Below are 17,054 nucleotides of genomic sequence, written 5' to 3' on the forward strand. Positions count from 1 at the left end.
TCTTTAATCCATGGTGATCATATAGGATGGGGGTGTTAGTTACATTTTCTTTTATCTTTTGATATTTGTTTCTGAGTATGTGGTTAATTTTGAAGAGCAGTTTTTGAGATACTGAGAAGAAGGTATATTCTTTTGTGGTTGGGTAAAGTTTTATGACTATTTTAAGGTATTTTTATTGTGCTTCAGCTGTGTTGAAACACTTGGGACCTATTGGGGTGGAGATACACCTTCTTCCACGCTATTGTGTTTTCACACTGGCATCTAAACATTTGGATTTGGGAAGATTGTAATTCTAGGTGCTGATACCTTTTCTTGTCTTTGTTGGATGACTGGTTCCTTGGTTTCTATTCACCTCACTAGTTCTTAGGAGAGCATTGAGTCTCTGTTTTGCCTGGTAGGAAATTCTTCTGGGATCCTGATAGGTGCAGTTTCAGGTGCTTACAGGTAGAATGCTTTTCTGGGTATTGGGAACTGACATTTAAAAATGGGATGAGCTGGGGATATCCTGGGGAGAACAGAGGAGAGAGGAAAACAGAGAGCCAGCATCTGCTTAGTTCTCTGGGAGGGGAGCGGAGAGCGCGGAGAGACTGCAACAGAAGGCTTACTACGTAGCTGGGGATGAGGCTGAGGTGCTGGACGTGGAGGCATGGAGGGAGAGGGGAAGATCTGCAGTTAGCCTACCTGTTTCCCTGGCTAGAGTACCCTGTGAGTTCTCAGGCAGACTTGTGTTTTCTTTGGGGAATACCATTCTAATCCTTTTCCCATTAAAAAAACACCGACCATGACTTTATCATGTCCTGTGATTCTGTGCACTGACTAGTCTTAGACTTGGCAGTAGGTGCCTTTATCTGCTGATCTCTTTCACCAGCCTCAAAAAAAAAAAAAAACAAAAAAAAAAAACCATTTTTGGGCTGGAGAGATGGCTTAGTGGTTAAGAGCATTGCCTGCTCTTCCAAAGGTCCTGAGTTCAATTCCCAGCAATCACATGGTGGCTCACAACCATCTGATGCTCTCTTCTGGCCTGCAGGCAGACACACAACAGAATATTGTATGCATAATAAATAAATTAAAAAAAAAAACAACCATTTTTAATAATTAGAGTAAATATTCTTTTTGTTTTTCTGTTCTTACACCCAGGAGTTTCTTTGTTATCCTGCTTGGTTTTCAACTCCTAAGCTGAAGCATTCTGCTGGTTTCCGCCTTCTGAGTAACTGGGATTACAGTGTGTCCCACTGAGGCTGCTTAAATAGATATTCTTTAAAAGTTCTACAGAGATCAAAAAACATTGTGGAGATGTATGACATTCTCAAAGAATTACACACACACACACACACACACACACACTTTAAAACCTTCTCCGAGTCTCTTTGTCCCACTGTTGACTAGACCAGCACTACCCTTTCTAGCGTCAGATAATGACGGGTCCATTGCTTCTGTGGAACTGGAAACTTCATTCAACTTTACCTTTGGATGTGCATCTTCTCCCCACAGGCTTCATCGTGAAAGTGTTCATTATCTTGTCAGTTCAGCTGCTCAGCACTATGGTAATCATCAGCATATTTGTTTTCTGGTGAGTCATTCTTCCTGTCTAGAATCAGATGTTATATTGCTCAAGTGACTGCTCATGGGATATCAGCTTACTTTAATGTGGGGCATTTCAAAAAGTATGATTTTTGTTCTTCATTATTTGTAGATGATATTCTTTCTATAGACAAGTTTTTCTGAACCACCAACATGGCAGGAGATTCTAGAATTTAACTTCCTAGGCCAAGAACATTTTTCTTACTCTTCTTTGAACATTGCTTTCTTTGATATTCTCTAAGCTTTTTGAGAAAGTTATGAAGGAATAATATTTATTTGTCACTAAGTCCATCTTATTGAAAGTGTTATTTGCAATATGAACCATGAGATGATTCCTTTTACCTTATACATATATCAGTCTTAGTATTGTATTGTATTTTTTTATATATAGGAGCTCACTTGTAGCTCTGGCTGTCCTCACTATGTAGACCAGGCAGGCCTCAAACTCACAGATATCACCTGCTTCTGCCTCCCAAGTGCTGGGATTAAAAACGGGATGTTTGAGATGGGGGAAGGACAGAGAGGGAGAGCAAGGAAAGAGATATCTTGATTGAGGAAGCCATTATGGGGCTAACAATAAGCCTGGAACTAGAGAAATTCCCGGGAATCCACAAGGATGACCCAGCTAAGACCCTAAGCAATACTGAAGATGGTGCCTGACCTGGCCTTGCCCTGTAATCAGATTAATGACTACCTTGTCATCATAGAGCCTTCATCCATCAACTGATGGAAGCAGATGCAGAGATCCACAGTGAAGCAATGAGCTGAGCTCTCAAAGTCCAGTCGAAGAGAGGGAGAAGAGATAATATGAGCAAAGGGATCAAGACCATGATAGGGGTACCCAGTGAAACAGCTTACCTGAGCTAATGTGACCTCATTGACTCCAGCGTGGCAACAGGGGAACTAACATAGGATCAGGCTAGTTCCTCTGCATGTGGGTGACAGTTGTATGGCTGGGGCAATCTGTGGGGCCATTGACAGTGGAACCAGGACTTATCCCTACTGCCTGAACTGGCATTTTAGAATCCATTTCCTTTGGAGGGATACCTTGCTCAGCCTAGATATAGTGGGGAGGCCTTGGTCCTGCCTCAAAGCAATGTGCAAGACTTTGTTGACTTCCTATGGGAAGCCTGACCCTCTCTGAGGAATGGATGTGTTTGGGGTCGGGGCAAAGGTGGAGGGGAGGGAGTAGAAACTGGGATTGGTATGTAAAATGAGAAAGGATTTTTTTTTTTTTAAAAAAAGTATGTGTCACCATGTCTGGCCCTCAGTATTTTTAAAACTGAAGGTCTTAACCATGTGTTTCTTCTTAAATCTGCTGTAATTTAAGAAAAATAACTGTTTAAATGTGTCTTTTCTTGGTGCTGGAAATTTGAATTCAGGGCCTCACACATGCCCAGTGGTTACCCCAGTGGAAGCCATGGCAGCAGCAGTTTTCCCGTTGAAAGGACTGTCTCAGGGCTTCCTCCCCATTTGCCTCAGGGCCATCTAGAGTTTGCCCATCTTTCTCACGACACTGTCATACTTCTATTTTAATTAGTGCAATTTATTATATTATGTAAAACTGTATTCTTTTTTTAAACCAGCAAACCTGTAAGGAAGTGGATCATTGGCATCCCTTGGTTCATGTATGCACTCTTGTAAGTATCATTCATGATTCTACGAACTATTGGCCAAGATTTTATCACTATTAAAAATTTGGTAAAGAATGGCAGTCTGGCTGGGTAGAGTGATGCATGCGTACAATCCCAACACTTAGAAGGTGGAGACAGGGGATCAGGAATTCAAGGCCAGCCTTGACTGCATAAGACCCGGATTCCAAGTAACACAAACTAAGAACAAAAAATCATGCAAAAACACCCAGGGAAAAGCATAATTTTCTTATATTTTACTTGTTTTTATTTATGTGTGTTTGTGTTTGTGTGCTTGTTTGTATGTATATCATGTTACATAGTTGTCAAAGAGGGGGGCAGAGAATGTCTGATCCCCTAGAAATGGAGTTGCTGGTGTTTGTGAGCTGCCTTGTGAGCTGGAAGATCTATCTCTCCATAAAATCCTTTAAAGGCAAAATTATAGAAATGGGAAGCAAGTTAATGGGTTCCAGAAGTCAGGGTCAGTTATGTGTAGAGTTTATGCCAGGCTGATCTTTGTTGATATGTAAGACAGTCCTGAATGTTAATTGAGGTGGTGGCTACATGTATCTACTCACAGACATAAGTCACACTCCCATGTTAAATAACTATGTGTTCATGTTATACCAGTATACTGGTTTTTAAATTGTGCTATAATATATAAATCAAAATCATTGGTGAAAATTTCATATAGTTTTAATAGAACTTCTCTGTCCTTTTATAATTTTTTATGAATCTATATTTAACAAAAAATTTAAAGACAAGCTATCTGTGTACCAAACTTTAAAATCTCATTTTGAAGGCGCAAAAGAGAGGTAAGTAGAAAAGAGCAATTTAGTTTGCTCTGTATATCAGGTATCAGCACATGACAACACACTCGGGTCTGTGTCCCCCGCTGTGTCTGGACACACTGCTCAGGTGACGACACACTCGGGTCTGTGTCCCTCTGCTGTGTCTGGACACACTGCTCAGGTGACGACACACTCGGGTCTGTGTCCCTCTGCTGTGTCTGGACACACTGCTCAGGTGACGACACACTCGGGTCTGTGTCCCCCGCTGTGTCTGTACAGACATGATGATACACTTGGGTCTGTCTCTGCACACACTGCTCATGTGTTGGAGAACTGAAGTAGTGACTGGTGGTTTCACGTTCCCAGCCCAGCTGTCCTGGTCGTCATCATCGTGCTTGCGTGCTGTAGGGATATCCGACGCCAAGTGCCTGCCAACTACATTCTCCTGGCATTATTCGTAAGTAACTCCCCTTGACAGCCTCCCTCGGACACATCCTCCTGCTGCCTTTAAAAGTTATTTATTTTACTGTGGAAACTTGTGGTGCAGGAAGGGAGGTAGGGAACATTTGTACAGAAATGGTACCTTCCCTGGAGACAGCGTCCTCACCTCTTACAGAGTTGGATTCCAGGTCACTCTTTGTTCTGGCCAACTTGCCTCTCTCTTGAAGCCACACAAGAACCCACCCCAGTCAGGGCTGTGTCCGCAGTTAATGTAGGCACTACAGTCTCTGTAGAAATAACAAACACATTTCTCATCAAGGAGTTGCTTCCACTTCTCACCCACAGTCTGTGAACTAGAAATGGTAATTTTCTTTATTGTGAAAGATATATTTTACTACAAGTTCCTCATGAGAAGAAAAGTCATTTCTGAACTTCGCCTCTTGCCCAGTTCTTCAGCGTTCCTCTCCGTACAGGGGGTGTTCCGCTGACAGAGCTGGGGCTGTGGTGTGGACGCTTAACTATCCACATCCCCACCAGCTGGTTCCACCACCAGGCCTCGTCACATCTATGCTGTTCTGTGATCGGTGCTGTTTTAGCCATACAGAACTACGTGACTACCCTTTTAACAGCCAATTCTGTTTTTTTTTTTTTTTCTGCTTATGGGGTCCTTAGAAACAAATAAACTCCTAGTCCCCTTAAATCCAAATACAATCAAAATCTATAGTTTTACTCCTACTGGCCCAGGCTCAATGCTCCAGAGAGTTTTGGGCCTTTTCATGAGACTTAGCAGCACCCCAGAGTCACCCTCTAACCCAGACTCCTGTGAGAGTCAGGCCAAGCCTTGTGTGTCCCAGAGGCTTGGATTTTTCAGCAGCTGGCTAGTAGACATTGCCTGGGCTGTGTGGATCCACTTGGGACCGACCGTCCAGCGCTGGCCTGGTATAACTAAGGATGGTGTCAGCCTTGTGTTTATGTTTCCTCTGCATAGTGCTGATCATTCCTTTCTATGAAGGCTGACTCCTAGAGCTGGCTCACAACTATATCTGCAATATGAGAGAATAAAGACATCAACAGGAAAATGAAACGGAAGGACACAGAACAGGGAGACAAACACTCTTTAGATTAGTGTAAACAAATGCTCTGGATGTATAGTTGAATGTCCTAATCTTGGATTTAATTCTGAGTCTGCTGGTGCTCAAAGCAAGTAATTTCACAGGGCCAGGGATGTGAGTGTATGGGCACCAGGTAATTTTATTACAATTCCCCTGTTGGAAGGAACAGGCCTGGGAATATGGCTGACTGCCACCCAGAGTGGTATTTCCTTTCGAGTATTGGGGAACCTTTCTTGGCTGTAGAGAATCCCCAGCAACTGCACAGGCAATGAAGAAAGATACCCCAGGTCCTGTGGACTGTGGGTTAGTTTTCCCCCATCTGTTTTCCCAAGATGTTTTCTTTATTATCCTGGCTCAATTACTTCCTACTTCTCCATCTCCAGAAGGTGATGGAGATGATAGAGGAAGGGAGCTGTCTGCTCATTCTGTAGCCCTGGCTGGTCTGCAGCGGCTACAGAGACCAGAGCTCCTCCTCTCCCTGCCTCCCGAGTGCACCACCGCAACCTGGCTATGCTGGAATTTTTTATTTTAAACATTAGAATAAAGACTGGGGCTGCAGCTGGCACAGTGTAGGTGAGGCCCTGAGCTTAGTTCTCTAGCACCACCGAAAATATTTTTCTTAATGAAAGAAGCCAAGAAGAGGGCTGAGTTGGTAAAATGCCTCTCCAGTGTGAGGACCTGAATCAGATCTGGGCACCCACTTGAGGTCCAGGAGCATGTCTGCAACCCTAGCACTGAGGAAATCTGAAGAGGGTGCAGATGGGGTGGATCCCACGTGTTTATTGGTCAGTCAATCCAACCAAATCAATGAGGCCTAAGTTCAACTCTAAGCTCACCTTAAAATAAGGAAGGAAGCAGGTGAAATGACAGCATACATGGATCCCAGCCTCACTCCATGTACATGTCTGTGTGTGCACACACAAACACTCCCTCATACAAAACTCTCTCTCTCTCTCTCTCTCTCTCTCTCTCTCTCTCTCTCTCTCCACACACACACACGCACACACACACACACACACACACACACCAAAGTGCATACACAAATTTACATGAAGGCCTGTTACATGTGATGGTGAATTCTTCAATCACATCCACCAGGAGGCAGTGTCAGTGAGGCTGAGGTCAGCCTAGTTTACATAGTGAGTTTCAGGCAGTCTGGGAGTCTGGTTACACATCAAAACCAAAACTAAAACAACTCAAAAAATTTAATAAGCTAGATTTTCTTTTTTAAAGAAAAGGTGTGCCCAACAGGTGGCGGTGGTGCTGCACACCTTTAATCCCAGCACATGGGAAACAGAGGCAGGTGGACCTCTCTGAGATCCAGGTCAGCCTAGGCTCTGGCAGAGAGGCCCCCTGTCAACACAAATAAATAAACAAGCTCAGAGGGTTTAGGTTTCTGGTCCCCAAAGGGGCTTTCCTCTTAGAAGCTCTGCACGTAACCACTAACAGAGGCCCTGTTGTTCAGGGTCAAGCAATGCTTTCATTTCCTAGACTCAGAATCTTGTCCAAGTGTTAAAAAATAACACCGAGAAAAACTTTTCAGAAAAACACTTGAGAAAAAAACAATAAAATACTCACTCTTGCCACACAGATGGCTTTTGTCCCCTAGAGTCTGTGATTCCCTGAGTCCCTGTCCTGAGCATGCTTGGAACCACTCCCCCTCCTCTCTCTTCCCAGCCTGCCTGTCTTCTGTCCCTGTGTCTTCCTGCCTCCTGGCTCTGTGTCTCTGCACCCCACCCACTTTTGATGATGCTGGAGAAATAGGAAGTAAAGGAACCAGGAGAAAATTTAAAAACATATCTTAGGAGGAAGGTTGGAATCAAGCACATTTTTTTATTGATTTTTATTGAGCTCTACATTTTTCTCTGCTTCCCTCTTTGGCTCTCCCCTCCCCTTCAAACCTCCCCCAAGGTCCCCATGCTCCCAATTTACTCAGGAGATCTTGTCTTTTTCTACTTCCCATGTAGATTAGATCTATGCATGTCTCTCTTAGTGTCCTCATTGTTGTCTAAGTTCTCTGAGATTGTGATTTGTAGGCTGGTTTTCTTTGCTTTATGTTTAAAAACCACCTATGAGTGAGTACATGTGATAATTTGTCTTTCTATGTCTGAGTTACCTCACTCAAAATGATGTTTTCTAACTTCATCCATTTTCCTGCAAAATTCAAGATATCATTATTTTTTCTGCTCTGTGGTGTTTCATTGTGTAAACGTACCACATTTTCCTTATCCATTCTTCAGTGGAGGAGCATTTAGGTTGTTTCCAGGTTCTGGCTATGACAAACAAAGGTGCTATGAACATAACTGAGCACATGTCCTTGTGGCACGATTGAGCATCCTTTGGATGTATACCCAAAAGCGGTATTACTGGGTCTTGAGGAAGGTTGTTTCCTAATTTTCTGAGAAATCATCATACTGATATCCAAAAGAGCTGACCATCTTGCATTCCCACCAGCAATGCAGAAGTGTTCCCTTTTCCCCACAACCTCTCCAGCATAAGTTGTCATCAGTGTTTTTGATCTTGGTCATTCTTACAGGTGTAAGATAGAATCTCAGAGTTGTTTTGATTAGCATTTCCCTGATGACTAAGGATGTTGAACATTTTCTTAAGTGTCTTTCAGTCATTTTAAATTCCTCTGTTGAGAGTTCTCTGTTTACGTCTGTACTCCATTTTTTTATTGGATTATTTGTTCTTTTGATGACAAATTTCTTGAGTTCTTTGTATATTTTGGAGATCAGACCTTTGATGTGGGGTTAGTGAAGATCTTTTCCCATTCTGTTGTTTCCCATCTTGTTGACCATGTCCTTTACTTTACAGAAGCTTTTCAGTTTCAGGAGGTCCCATTTATTAATTCTTTCTCTTGTATCTGTGCTGCTGGGGTTATGACGTTTGGCCTTTCCGCAGTTGTATATATCCTTCTGTGTCAATGCATTCAAGTGTACTTCCCACTTTCTCTTCTATAAGGTTCAGTGTGACTGGCTTTATGTGAGGTCTCTGATCCATTTGGGCTTGAGTTTTGTGTATGGTGATAGATATGGATCTATTTTCATTCTTCTACATGTTGATATCCAGTTATGCCAGCACCGTTTGTTAAATATGCTATCTTTTTTTTTTTGATATTTTTTGCTTTTTTCTCACAAACCAAATGTTCTAAGGTGTGTGAATTAATATCCGGGTTTTTGATTAAGGTTCCATTGGTCCCCCTGTCTTTTTTTATGCCGATACCAGGTGTTGTTTTCATTACGGTAGCTCTGTACTAGAGTTTGAAGTCAGGGATCGTGATGCCTCCAAAAGTTCCTTTATTGTACAGGATTGTTTTAGCTATCCTGGGTTTTTTGCTTTTCCATATGAAGTTGAGTACTGTTCTTTCGAGGTCTGTGAAGAATTTTCCTGGGTATTGCATTGAATCTGTAGATTGCTTTTGGTAAGATTGTCATTTTTACTATGCTAATTCTACCTACCCAAGAGCATGGGCGATCTTTCCACTTTCTGGTGTCTTTTTCAATTTCTTTCTTCAAAGATTTAAAGTTTTTGTCATACAAGTCTTCCACTTGTTTGGTTGAAGCTACTCTGAAATATTTTATGCTATTTGTGGCTATTGCGATCGGTGTTGTTTCTGATTTCTTTCCCTGCCCTTTTATCATCTGTGTACAGGAGGGCTACTGAATTTTTTGAGTTAATTTTGTATCCTGCTACATTGTTGAAAGTGTTTATGAGTTGTAGAAGTTCCTTGGTAGAATTTTTGGGATCACTTATGTAAACTATCATATCATCAGAAAACAGTGAGAGTTTGACTTCTTTTCCAATTTGTATCCCCTGATCTCCCTTTGTTGTCTTATTGCTCTAACTAGGACCTCAAGAACTATATTGAATAGATATGGAGAGAATGGACAACCTTGTCTTGTTCCTGATTTCAGTGGGATCGCTGGGAGTTTCTCTCCATTTAGTTTGATGTTGGCTGTTGGCTAGCTGTATATTGCCTTAATTATGTTTAGATATGTTCCTTATATCCCCCCTCTCTTTAAGACCTTTATCATGAAGGGATGTTGTATTTTGTCGAAAGCTTTTTCAGCATCTAATGAGATGACCATATGGTTTTCATTTTTCAGCTTGTTTATGTGGTGGATTACGTTGATAGATTTTTGTATGTTGAACCATTCCTGGCATCTCTGGGATGCAGCTGACTTGATCATGGTGGATGATGGTTCTGATATGTTCTTGGATTCGATTTGCCAGTATTTTATTGAGTATTTTTGCATCAATGTTCATGAGTGAGATTGATCTGTAATTCTCCTTCTTAGTAATGTCTTTCTGTGGTTTGGGTATCGGTAATTGTAGACTCATAAAGAGTTTGGCAATGTTTCTTCTGTTTCTATTGTGTGGAATAATTTGAGGAGAATTGGTATTAGTTCTTCTTTGAAAATCTTGTAGAATTATGAGCTGAAACCACCTGGTTCTGTTTTTTTTTTTTTTTGGTTGGGAGACTTTTGATGACTGTTTCTATTTCTTCAGCAGTTATAGGTCTGTTTAATTTGCCTGTCTGATCTTGATTTAATTTTGGTAAGTGATATTTATCCAGAAAGTTGTCAATTTTTTTAAGTTTTCCAATTTTGTGGAGTACAAGTTTTTCGAAATATAACCTGATGATTCTCTGTATTTCCTCTGTGTCTGTTATTATTCCCTCTTTTTGTTTCTGATTTTGTTAATTTGGATATTCTCTCTCTGCATTTTGACTAGTTTGGATAAAAGTTTGTCTATTTTGTTGATTTTCTCGGAGAACCATCTTTTTGTCTCATTGATTCTTTGTATTGTTTTCTTTGTTTCTATTTTGTTGATTTCAGCTCTCAATTTGATTATTTCCTGCTGACTAGTTCTCTTAGGTGAGTTTGCTTCTTTTTGTTCTAAATTTTCAAATGTTCTGTTAATTTACTAATGAGGGATTTTTCTAGCTTCTTTATGTGGGCATTTAGTGCATTTTCCTTTCCTCTTAATACTGCTTGCATTGTGTCCCATAAATTAGGGTATGATGTGTGGTCATTTTCACTGAATTTTAGGAAGTCTTTAATTTCACCCTTTATTTCTTCCTTGACCCATTGATGATTCAGGTGAGTATTGTTTAATTTCCATGTGTTTGTGGGCCTTCTGGAATTAGTATTGCTGTTGACTTCTAGTTTTAAACCATGGTGATCTGATAAGATACATGGGGTTATTCCAATTTTCTTGTATTCGTTGAGGTTTGTTTTGTTACTGCGTATGTGGTCAATTTTTGAGAATGTTCCATGAGGTGCTTGTTAGGAATTTTCCTAACGCGAGCTCTCTGCTGATACAAAAGCAAAAATCCTAGTCAAGCCAAATCACAACAAGCCAAATTAAAAAAAAATATCCAGGATTAATGGAATTCCTGCACTCTTGGGTGGCCCTGAGGGGGAATTGGGAAGGGGGAAGGAAAGAGACCACAAGGGGACTTTCTGGGGAAGCTGTTTAAATAGACTGGGGGAGTGGTCAATATTTTGGCAGGCTGTCTTCATCCTCCTCCGGGGAGGGGTCAAACCTTGGCAGGCACAGGGATGGAGACCAGAGACTGAGACTTTCAGTGCTCAGAAGATACATTCTTTTCTGTTTGGATGGAATATTCTATAGATGTTTGTTAAGTCCATTTGAATCATAACATCTGTTAGTTCTCTTATTTCTCTATTCATTTTTGTCTTATTGACCTGTCCAGTGGTGAGAGGTGAGTGTTGAAGTTTCCCACTATTAGTGTGTGAGGTTTAATGTATGATTTAAGTTCTAGAAGCGTTTCTTTTACATATGAGGTTGCCCTTGTATTGGGGGCATAGATGTTTAGTATTGACATTTTCTCTTGATGGATTTTTTTCCTGTGACTAATATGAAATGACCTTCTTTGTCTCTTTTTATTGATTTTAGTTTGAAGTCTGTTTTGTTAGATATTAAGATATCTACAGCCACTTGTTTCTTAGGTCCATTTGATTGGAATATTTTTCCCAACCCTTTATTTTGAAAGGATGTCTGTCTTTGAGGTTGAGATGTGTTTCTTGTATGCAAAAGAAGGATGGATTCTGTTTTTGTATCCAATCGGTTAGCCTGTGCCTTTTTTATATGTGAATTGAGTCTATTTATATTAAGGGATATTAGTTACCAGTGATTGCTATCTCCTGTTGATTTAATTTTCATTGTTGGTGATGTTAATTTGTGCGTTTTCCCCTTTTTTGGGATTTGCTGCTATGAGACCATCAATTGTCTGTGTTTTTGTTGGTGTAGCCTAATTTCCTTTGGTTGGAGTTTTCCTTCTAGTATTTTGTATAGGGCTGGGTTTGTGGCTAATTATTGGCTAAATCTGATTTTGTCGTGAAATATCTTGTTTTGTCCTTCTATGATGATTGAAAGTTTTGCTGGGTATAGTAGTCTGGGCTGCCATGCAAGGTCTCTTAATGTCTGCATAATGGTTGACCACAGCCTCTGGCTTTCATTGTTTCCAATGAGAAGTCAGGTGAAATTCTGATAGGTCTGCCTTTATATGTTACTTGGCCTTTTTCCTTTGCAGCTCTTAATATTCTTTCTTTACTCTGTATGTTTAGTGTTTTGATTATTATGTGGTGAGGGGACTTTTTTGGATCTAGTCTATTAAGTGTTCTGTAAGATTCTTATATCTTCATAGGCATATCTTTCCTTGGGTTTGGAAAGTTTTCTTCTATAATTTTGTTAAACATATTTTCTGTGCTTTTGAGTTGAACTTCTCCTTCTTCTATACCTATTATTCTTAGGTTTGGCCTTTTCATGGTGTCCCATATTTTCTGGATATTTTATGTTAAGCTTTTGTTAGATTTAATGTTTTCTTTGACTGATGAGTCTATTTCCTTTATTGTCTCTTCAGTGCTTGAGATTCTCTCTTTCATCTCTTGTATTCTGCTGTTCATGCTTGTGTTTGTGGTTCCTGATCATTTTCTCAAGATTCTTGTTCCTATAATTCCCTTGGCTTGTGTTTTCTTTATTGTATCTATTTCCATTTTCAAGTCTTGAATAGTTTCTTTCATATGTTTGATTGCTTTTTCTTGGTTTTCTTTAAAGGTTTAGTTGTTATCTTCCAGTTTTTTTTTTTTTTTGTTTGTCTTTTTCTCCATTTCTTTGAGGGAATTTCTCATTTTCTCTCTAAGAGTTTCAAACATACTTCTGAAGTTTTTTTTAAAAAAATATTTATTTATTATGTATACAATATTCTGTCTGCAGGCCAGAAGAGGGCACCAGACCTCATTACAGATGGTTGTGAGCCACCATGTAGTTGCTGGGAATTGAACTCAGGACCTTTGGAAGAGCAGGCAATGCTCTTAACCTCTGAGCCATCTCTCCAGCCCTTGAAGTTTTTTTTTTTTTTAGGTCACTTTCTTCTGCTTCATCTATATTTTGTTGTTCAAGTCTTGCTGTTGTAGAGTCTTTAGGTTTTACTTGTGTCTTGTTGCTCTTTGTGGTGTTGCATGTGTTCTTACCTTTTCTACTCATCTTTTCCTCTAATAGGTGTGGTTGGTGCTGTCTTTGGTTATGTTGATTAATCTTCTAGGTGCCAGTAAATCCGAGGCTCAGATGGTTATTCCTCGTGGTACAGTCAGTGCCACAGTGGTACAGTTCTAGTTAACCTCATTGGTCACCTGTGTTCCTGGAGATCTCTCAATGCTCCTGGACATTGCTCCACTCCCTTGGAGTTCGCTGTCTTAGGCCTGCTCTAGCCTAGGTTGTCCGCTCAGACCTGTTTCTGTAAATGTCCCTGGTCTGGATCCATTCCTGTAGAGGTCCCTGGCTTGGGGTTGGTCTTGTGAAGTTCTCTGGCTCCCATCTACTCCCTTGAAGTTCCCAGGCTCAGGTGAGCCCAGACCCACAGAGAACCTGGCTCAGGTTTACTCCCTCAGAGGTCCCAGACTCATGCTCAGACCCACAGAAATCTCTGGTTCCTGCCTATTCTCTTTGATGTCCCAGACTCATGCTCAGACCCACAGAAATCTCTGGTTCCTGCCTATTCTCTTTGATATCCCAGACCAACGCTGGGACCCACAAAGGTCCTGGCTCAGGCCTACTCCCTCTGAGGTCCAAGACTCATGCCTGGACCCACAGAGATCTTTGGTTCCCTTGGGGGTCCCAGACTCATGCCCAGACTGGAAGAGGTCCTGGCTCAGGCCTAGTTCTTTGGAGGTCCTAGACTCAAGTTCAGACCCACAGAGCTCCTGGCTTAGGTCTATTCCCTTGAAGGTCCCAAATTCATGTTCAGACCCTCAGCAGTCTCTGGCTCTGGCTCACTTGCTCCTGTACCTGTTCTGGTGAAGTTTGCTGTCTCAGATCTGCTCTGGATCAGGTTGCTGGCTCAATCCTGATCTGCCAATGTCTTTGGACTGGATCAGTGCCTGCTCCCAAGGAGCTTCTCAAGCACATTTTTGAGGTATCATTTGTACATAGAATAAATCTTTTCCTCTGGTGGATATAAGAAGTACCTTCTTAGCTACATTAAACAAGTACAACATGAGGCACTCACCCATTGGGTCTGGAAAGTCCAGAGAAGTGGCTGAGGACTTTTGGGTCCCAGTTCTTTTTCAGCATCAGGTGCATTGGGAAACTCCAAAGCCAGTATAGTGTCAGCACTTTGTTTAGGATGTGCCCTCCTTTTTGACCTCTGGGAGCAGAGGACTCCCCCATAGATGATCAAGTTCCTGAGGGTCCTTTGGGCTGGGAAACCTCTTCAGTCTGACAGCTGCTCACTGTCTGTGGTATTGAGCCTGACTGTGGGTGTGCCAATTACTATCTTAGTCTCACCCTCAGGCTTCCTTGCCCACTGGATCTCAGTGCCACCTGTCTCCCACACTGCCCACAGCCTGGTTCCATCTGGCTAGAGGGCATCCTTCAGGGCATCAGCCCTGTGCTGTCATGCCCGAACTACCGTATCTTGACACTGTAATCTCAGTTCTCATCCCAGGTCTGAGTTCTGAAGAAATATTTTATGTTAGCAGGGAACACAGAAGATGGCATTATGCAAGTGTGGGCAAAGCAATAATGGGAACAGCATGCGCTGCTCTGACGAACTGTGTAGACAGTGTGTGGAAGACCCCGTTTGGCTAATGAGGATGTGGTCCATGAATGAACCTTTTACCTTGGTTTCTCCACTCACAGTTAGTACATAGGTCATGCTCTGAATACGTGGAAGTTATTGCAGCTTGGAAGTTCTTACTAATGAGAGGATTTTCTTCCATCAGTTCTAGAGAGAGTGTAGTAGTAGTTAGTTAGTAGTTAGTAGAGAGTGTAGAAGTAGTTAGTTGTACCATTTGTTAACCATTTTGTAGCTGTGGCCCTGGGGTTGTGCTCACCTCCCTACTTGCTCCCTAGATCCTGCCCAAATGCACACATGCATGAGTGGTCACTTCTTCTGCAGTCTAGGACTTGTTCTCATGCTGGGAGAAACAGGCTGCTGACTGACTGTGAATTTTGTTTTTAGACACTTCTGGAAGGTCTCATGCTAGGGAGTATGTCAATGTAAGTCTTTAATCCATATTTCTATTTTATTGTGTATGATTTTCTCTGAATATATCTGAACAGTAACTACAATCTCTGGTTTTAGTTTCTACAAAGCGGAAGAGATACTATGGGCAGCGGGAGCAACCACTCTGGTGACATTAGTGCTTACTTTATTTGCTCTACAAACAAAAGTACGTATTATTGAAACAGTTCTCTCTCACAAGGGCGCCTCTGGCTGTGCTCCTGTGTCCCTCCGGGCCCATTCTCATCCACACCGGTCTCACTGTTTTATGGGCCTCTTCAGCATGGTTTTCTTGCCTCGTCAGCAGTCGGGCCAGGGAACCTCAGCTGGGAATCAGAGGGACAGAGGAGAGAGGCACTTATTCCCATGGTGTCCTCCTACAGGTTTCTCTTGAGCTAGCCACATTAATTACCAAAATTACTCGCAGCTTGTCTTACATGGCCAGCTTGAGACAGCCCATCTTCCAAGATTTCTGTGTCCTTGTTCCTTGGGCCCTACAGGCAGCCACAGCTGCTCACCTAGTCCCTTCCTCCCTTCTTCAGGAGGTGGGTCTTCACACACCAACTACCTCTCCTCACTGCCGCTGAGTGTGTCCTGTGTTCCCTGCTGGGGCCCTACTTCAAAATGGCAGTTCAAAATTCTCAGATTTTCACAGGTATTAGGACTCAGAAGCACTACTAACCCCTAAAATAATTCACGACTGCTCTTATTTTGGTGGGAACTAGGGACCGACTGAGGGCCTTATTAATGCCAGCAGGTGGTCACTCTACCTCAGAGCCACACTCCAACCAATGGCCGTTTCTTTTTAACCATGTTGTCAGAGTCTCTCCAGCCTTAAGATGCACCTGGGGGTTTCAGTTGGCTCTTTCCACTGTCTTTCATTTACAGACATTAGTGAGTAGTGTCACCTTAGACCCTTTAACAACTAAAGAGGAACATTTTTTTCTATTGTTTGGCAAACCTCATAACTTTATACAAGAACTGAATTTAGACTTTGTGGGTGGAAAAAGGAAGGTCCCAAGAGGTAGAGGGACCTTTAAATATTCTTAAAATATTTAGACAAGTTGTATCAAAAGTAAGGGTTCAGGGACTGGGGAGATGGCTCAGTTAGTAAAGTGATTGCAGTGTACACACCATGACCTGAGTTTGATCTCCGGTGTCCATGTAAAGATCTTGGTGTGGTGGTGTGGGTTTGTAACCGCAGCTCTGGGAAGGTAGAGACTGGCTCCCTGGAGTCTCTGGCCAGTCCCCTGGCCTAAATTTTGGAGCTCTACGTCCTAGTGGAGATGGTTTTCAAATCATAAGGAATAAAGCCTGAAGTGGATCTGAGACTTCACACACAAAGTAGAGCTTCAGTTTAATTTAGAATCATATCAGTATTTGCTACCTCAAGGGTAATCCTAATAGAAGACATCCTGTATGAACAGACGTGCCTTCCTACAGTGAGTGGGGTGGGCTTCTGATACAGACATAGGTTCATTGAGCTATTTAAAGCCTTTTAAATGTCAGAGCATTTCCCCCCAATATCCCATGGTATTTAAATCACTCTCAGGTAAAGAATGATGTGAGTTCATGAAACAAAACATTCTGCTGAAAAACACCTTAAAGACGAGTCCAGGTGTGTTTGCATATGAATGACTTCGAAAGGCAGCTGAACTTACATTCAACTACCCCCCCCCCCCGCCCCCATGAAGATATGTGGTGGGAATTTACACAGGTTTCTCCCTCTGCAACACTCCCAAGGGCTACAGAGGAAATGTAAGCATGTGCTGAGTCCGAGTTTTCTAATGAACCCCAAGCTGTCCCGTAAAGGGAAAAATTAACCAGAAGGCCAGCTTGGTTTAAATATAACCAGACTCCATTCTCAGATCAGCTCCTTTGGGTTGAGTGACAGTTTTATGTAGATTCAAGATGCTCAGCCTCTTGGCTTCTGCTTGCCTTTTAATCTAAGGTGGAAGCTGGGAGT

The 17,054-nt window shown here is 41.9% G+C and overlaps 1 protein-coding gene across 1 annotated transcript in view; it reads left to right on the plus strand.

The window, feature by feature from the left end:
• The window catches only part of LOC130864450 (protein lifeguard 2-like), a 52,194-nt gene that overhangs the window by 22,024 nt on the left and 13,116 nt on the right, over positions 1-17,054 (plus strand). Inside the window, exons 3-7 of the mRNA XM_057754902.1 lie at positions 1,492-1,570; positions 3,168-3,221; positions 4,370-4,460; positions 15,047-15,084; positions 15,170-15,257. Of these exons, the coding sequence (XP_057610885.1) occupies positions 1,492-1,570; positions 3,168-3,221; positions 4,370-4,460; positions 15,047-15,084; positions 15,170-15,257 (350 nt within the window). The remainder of the gene's footprint in view (positions 1-1,491; positions 1,571-3,167; positions 3,222-4,369; positions 4,461-15,046; positions 15,085-15,169; positions 15,258-17,054) is intronic.

The sequence above is a fragment of the Chionomys nivalis genome, chromosome 1 (assembly GCF_950005125.1).
Source record: "Chionomys nivalis chromosome 1, mChiNiv1.1, whole genome shotgun sequence".
Lineage (NCBI taxonomy): Eukaryota > Metazoa > Chordata > Mammalia > Rodentia > Cricetidae > Chionomys > Chionomys nivalis.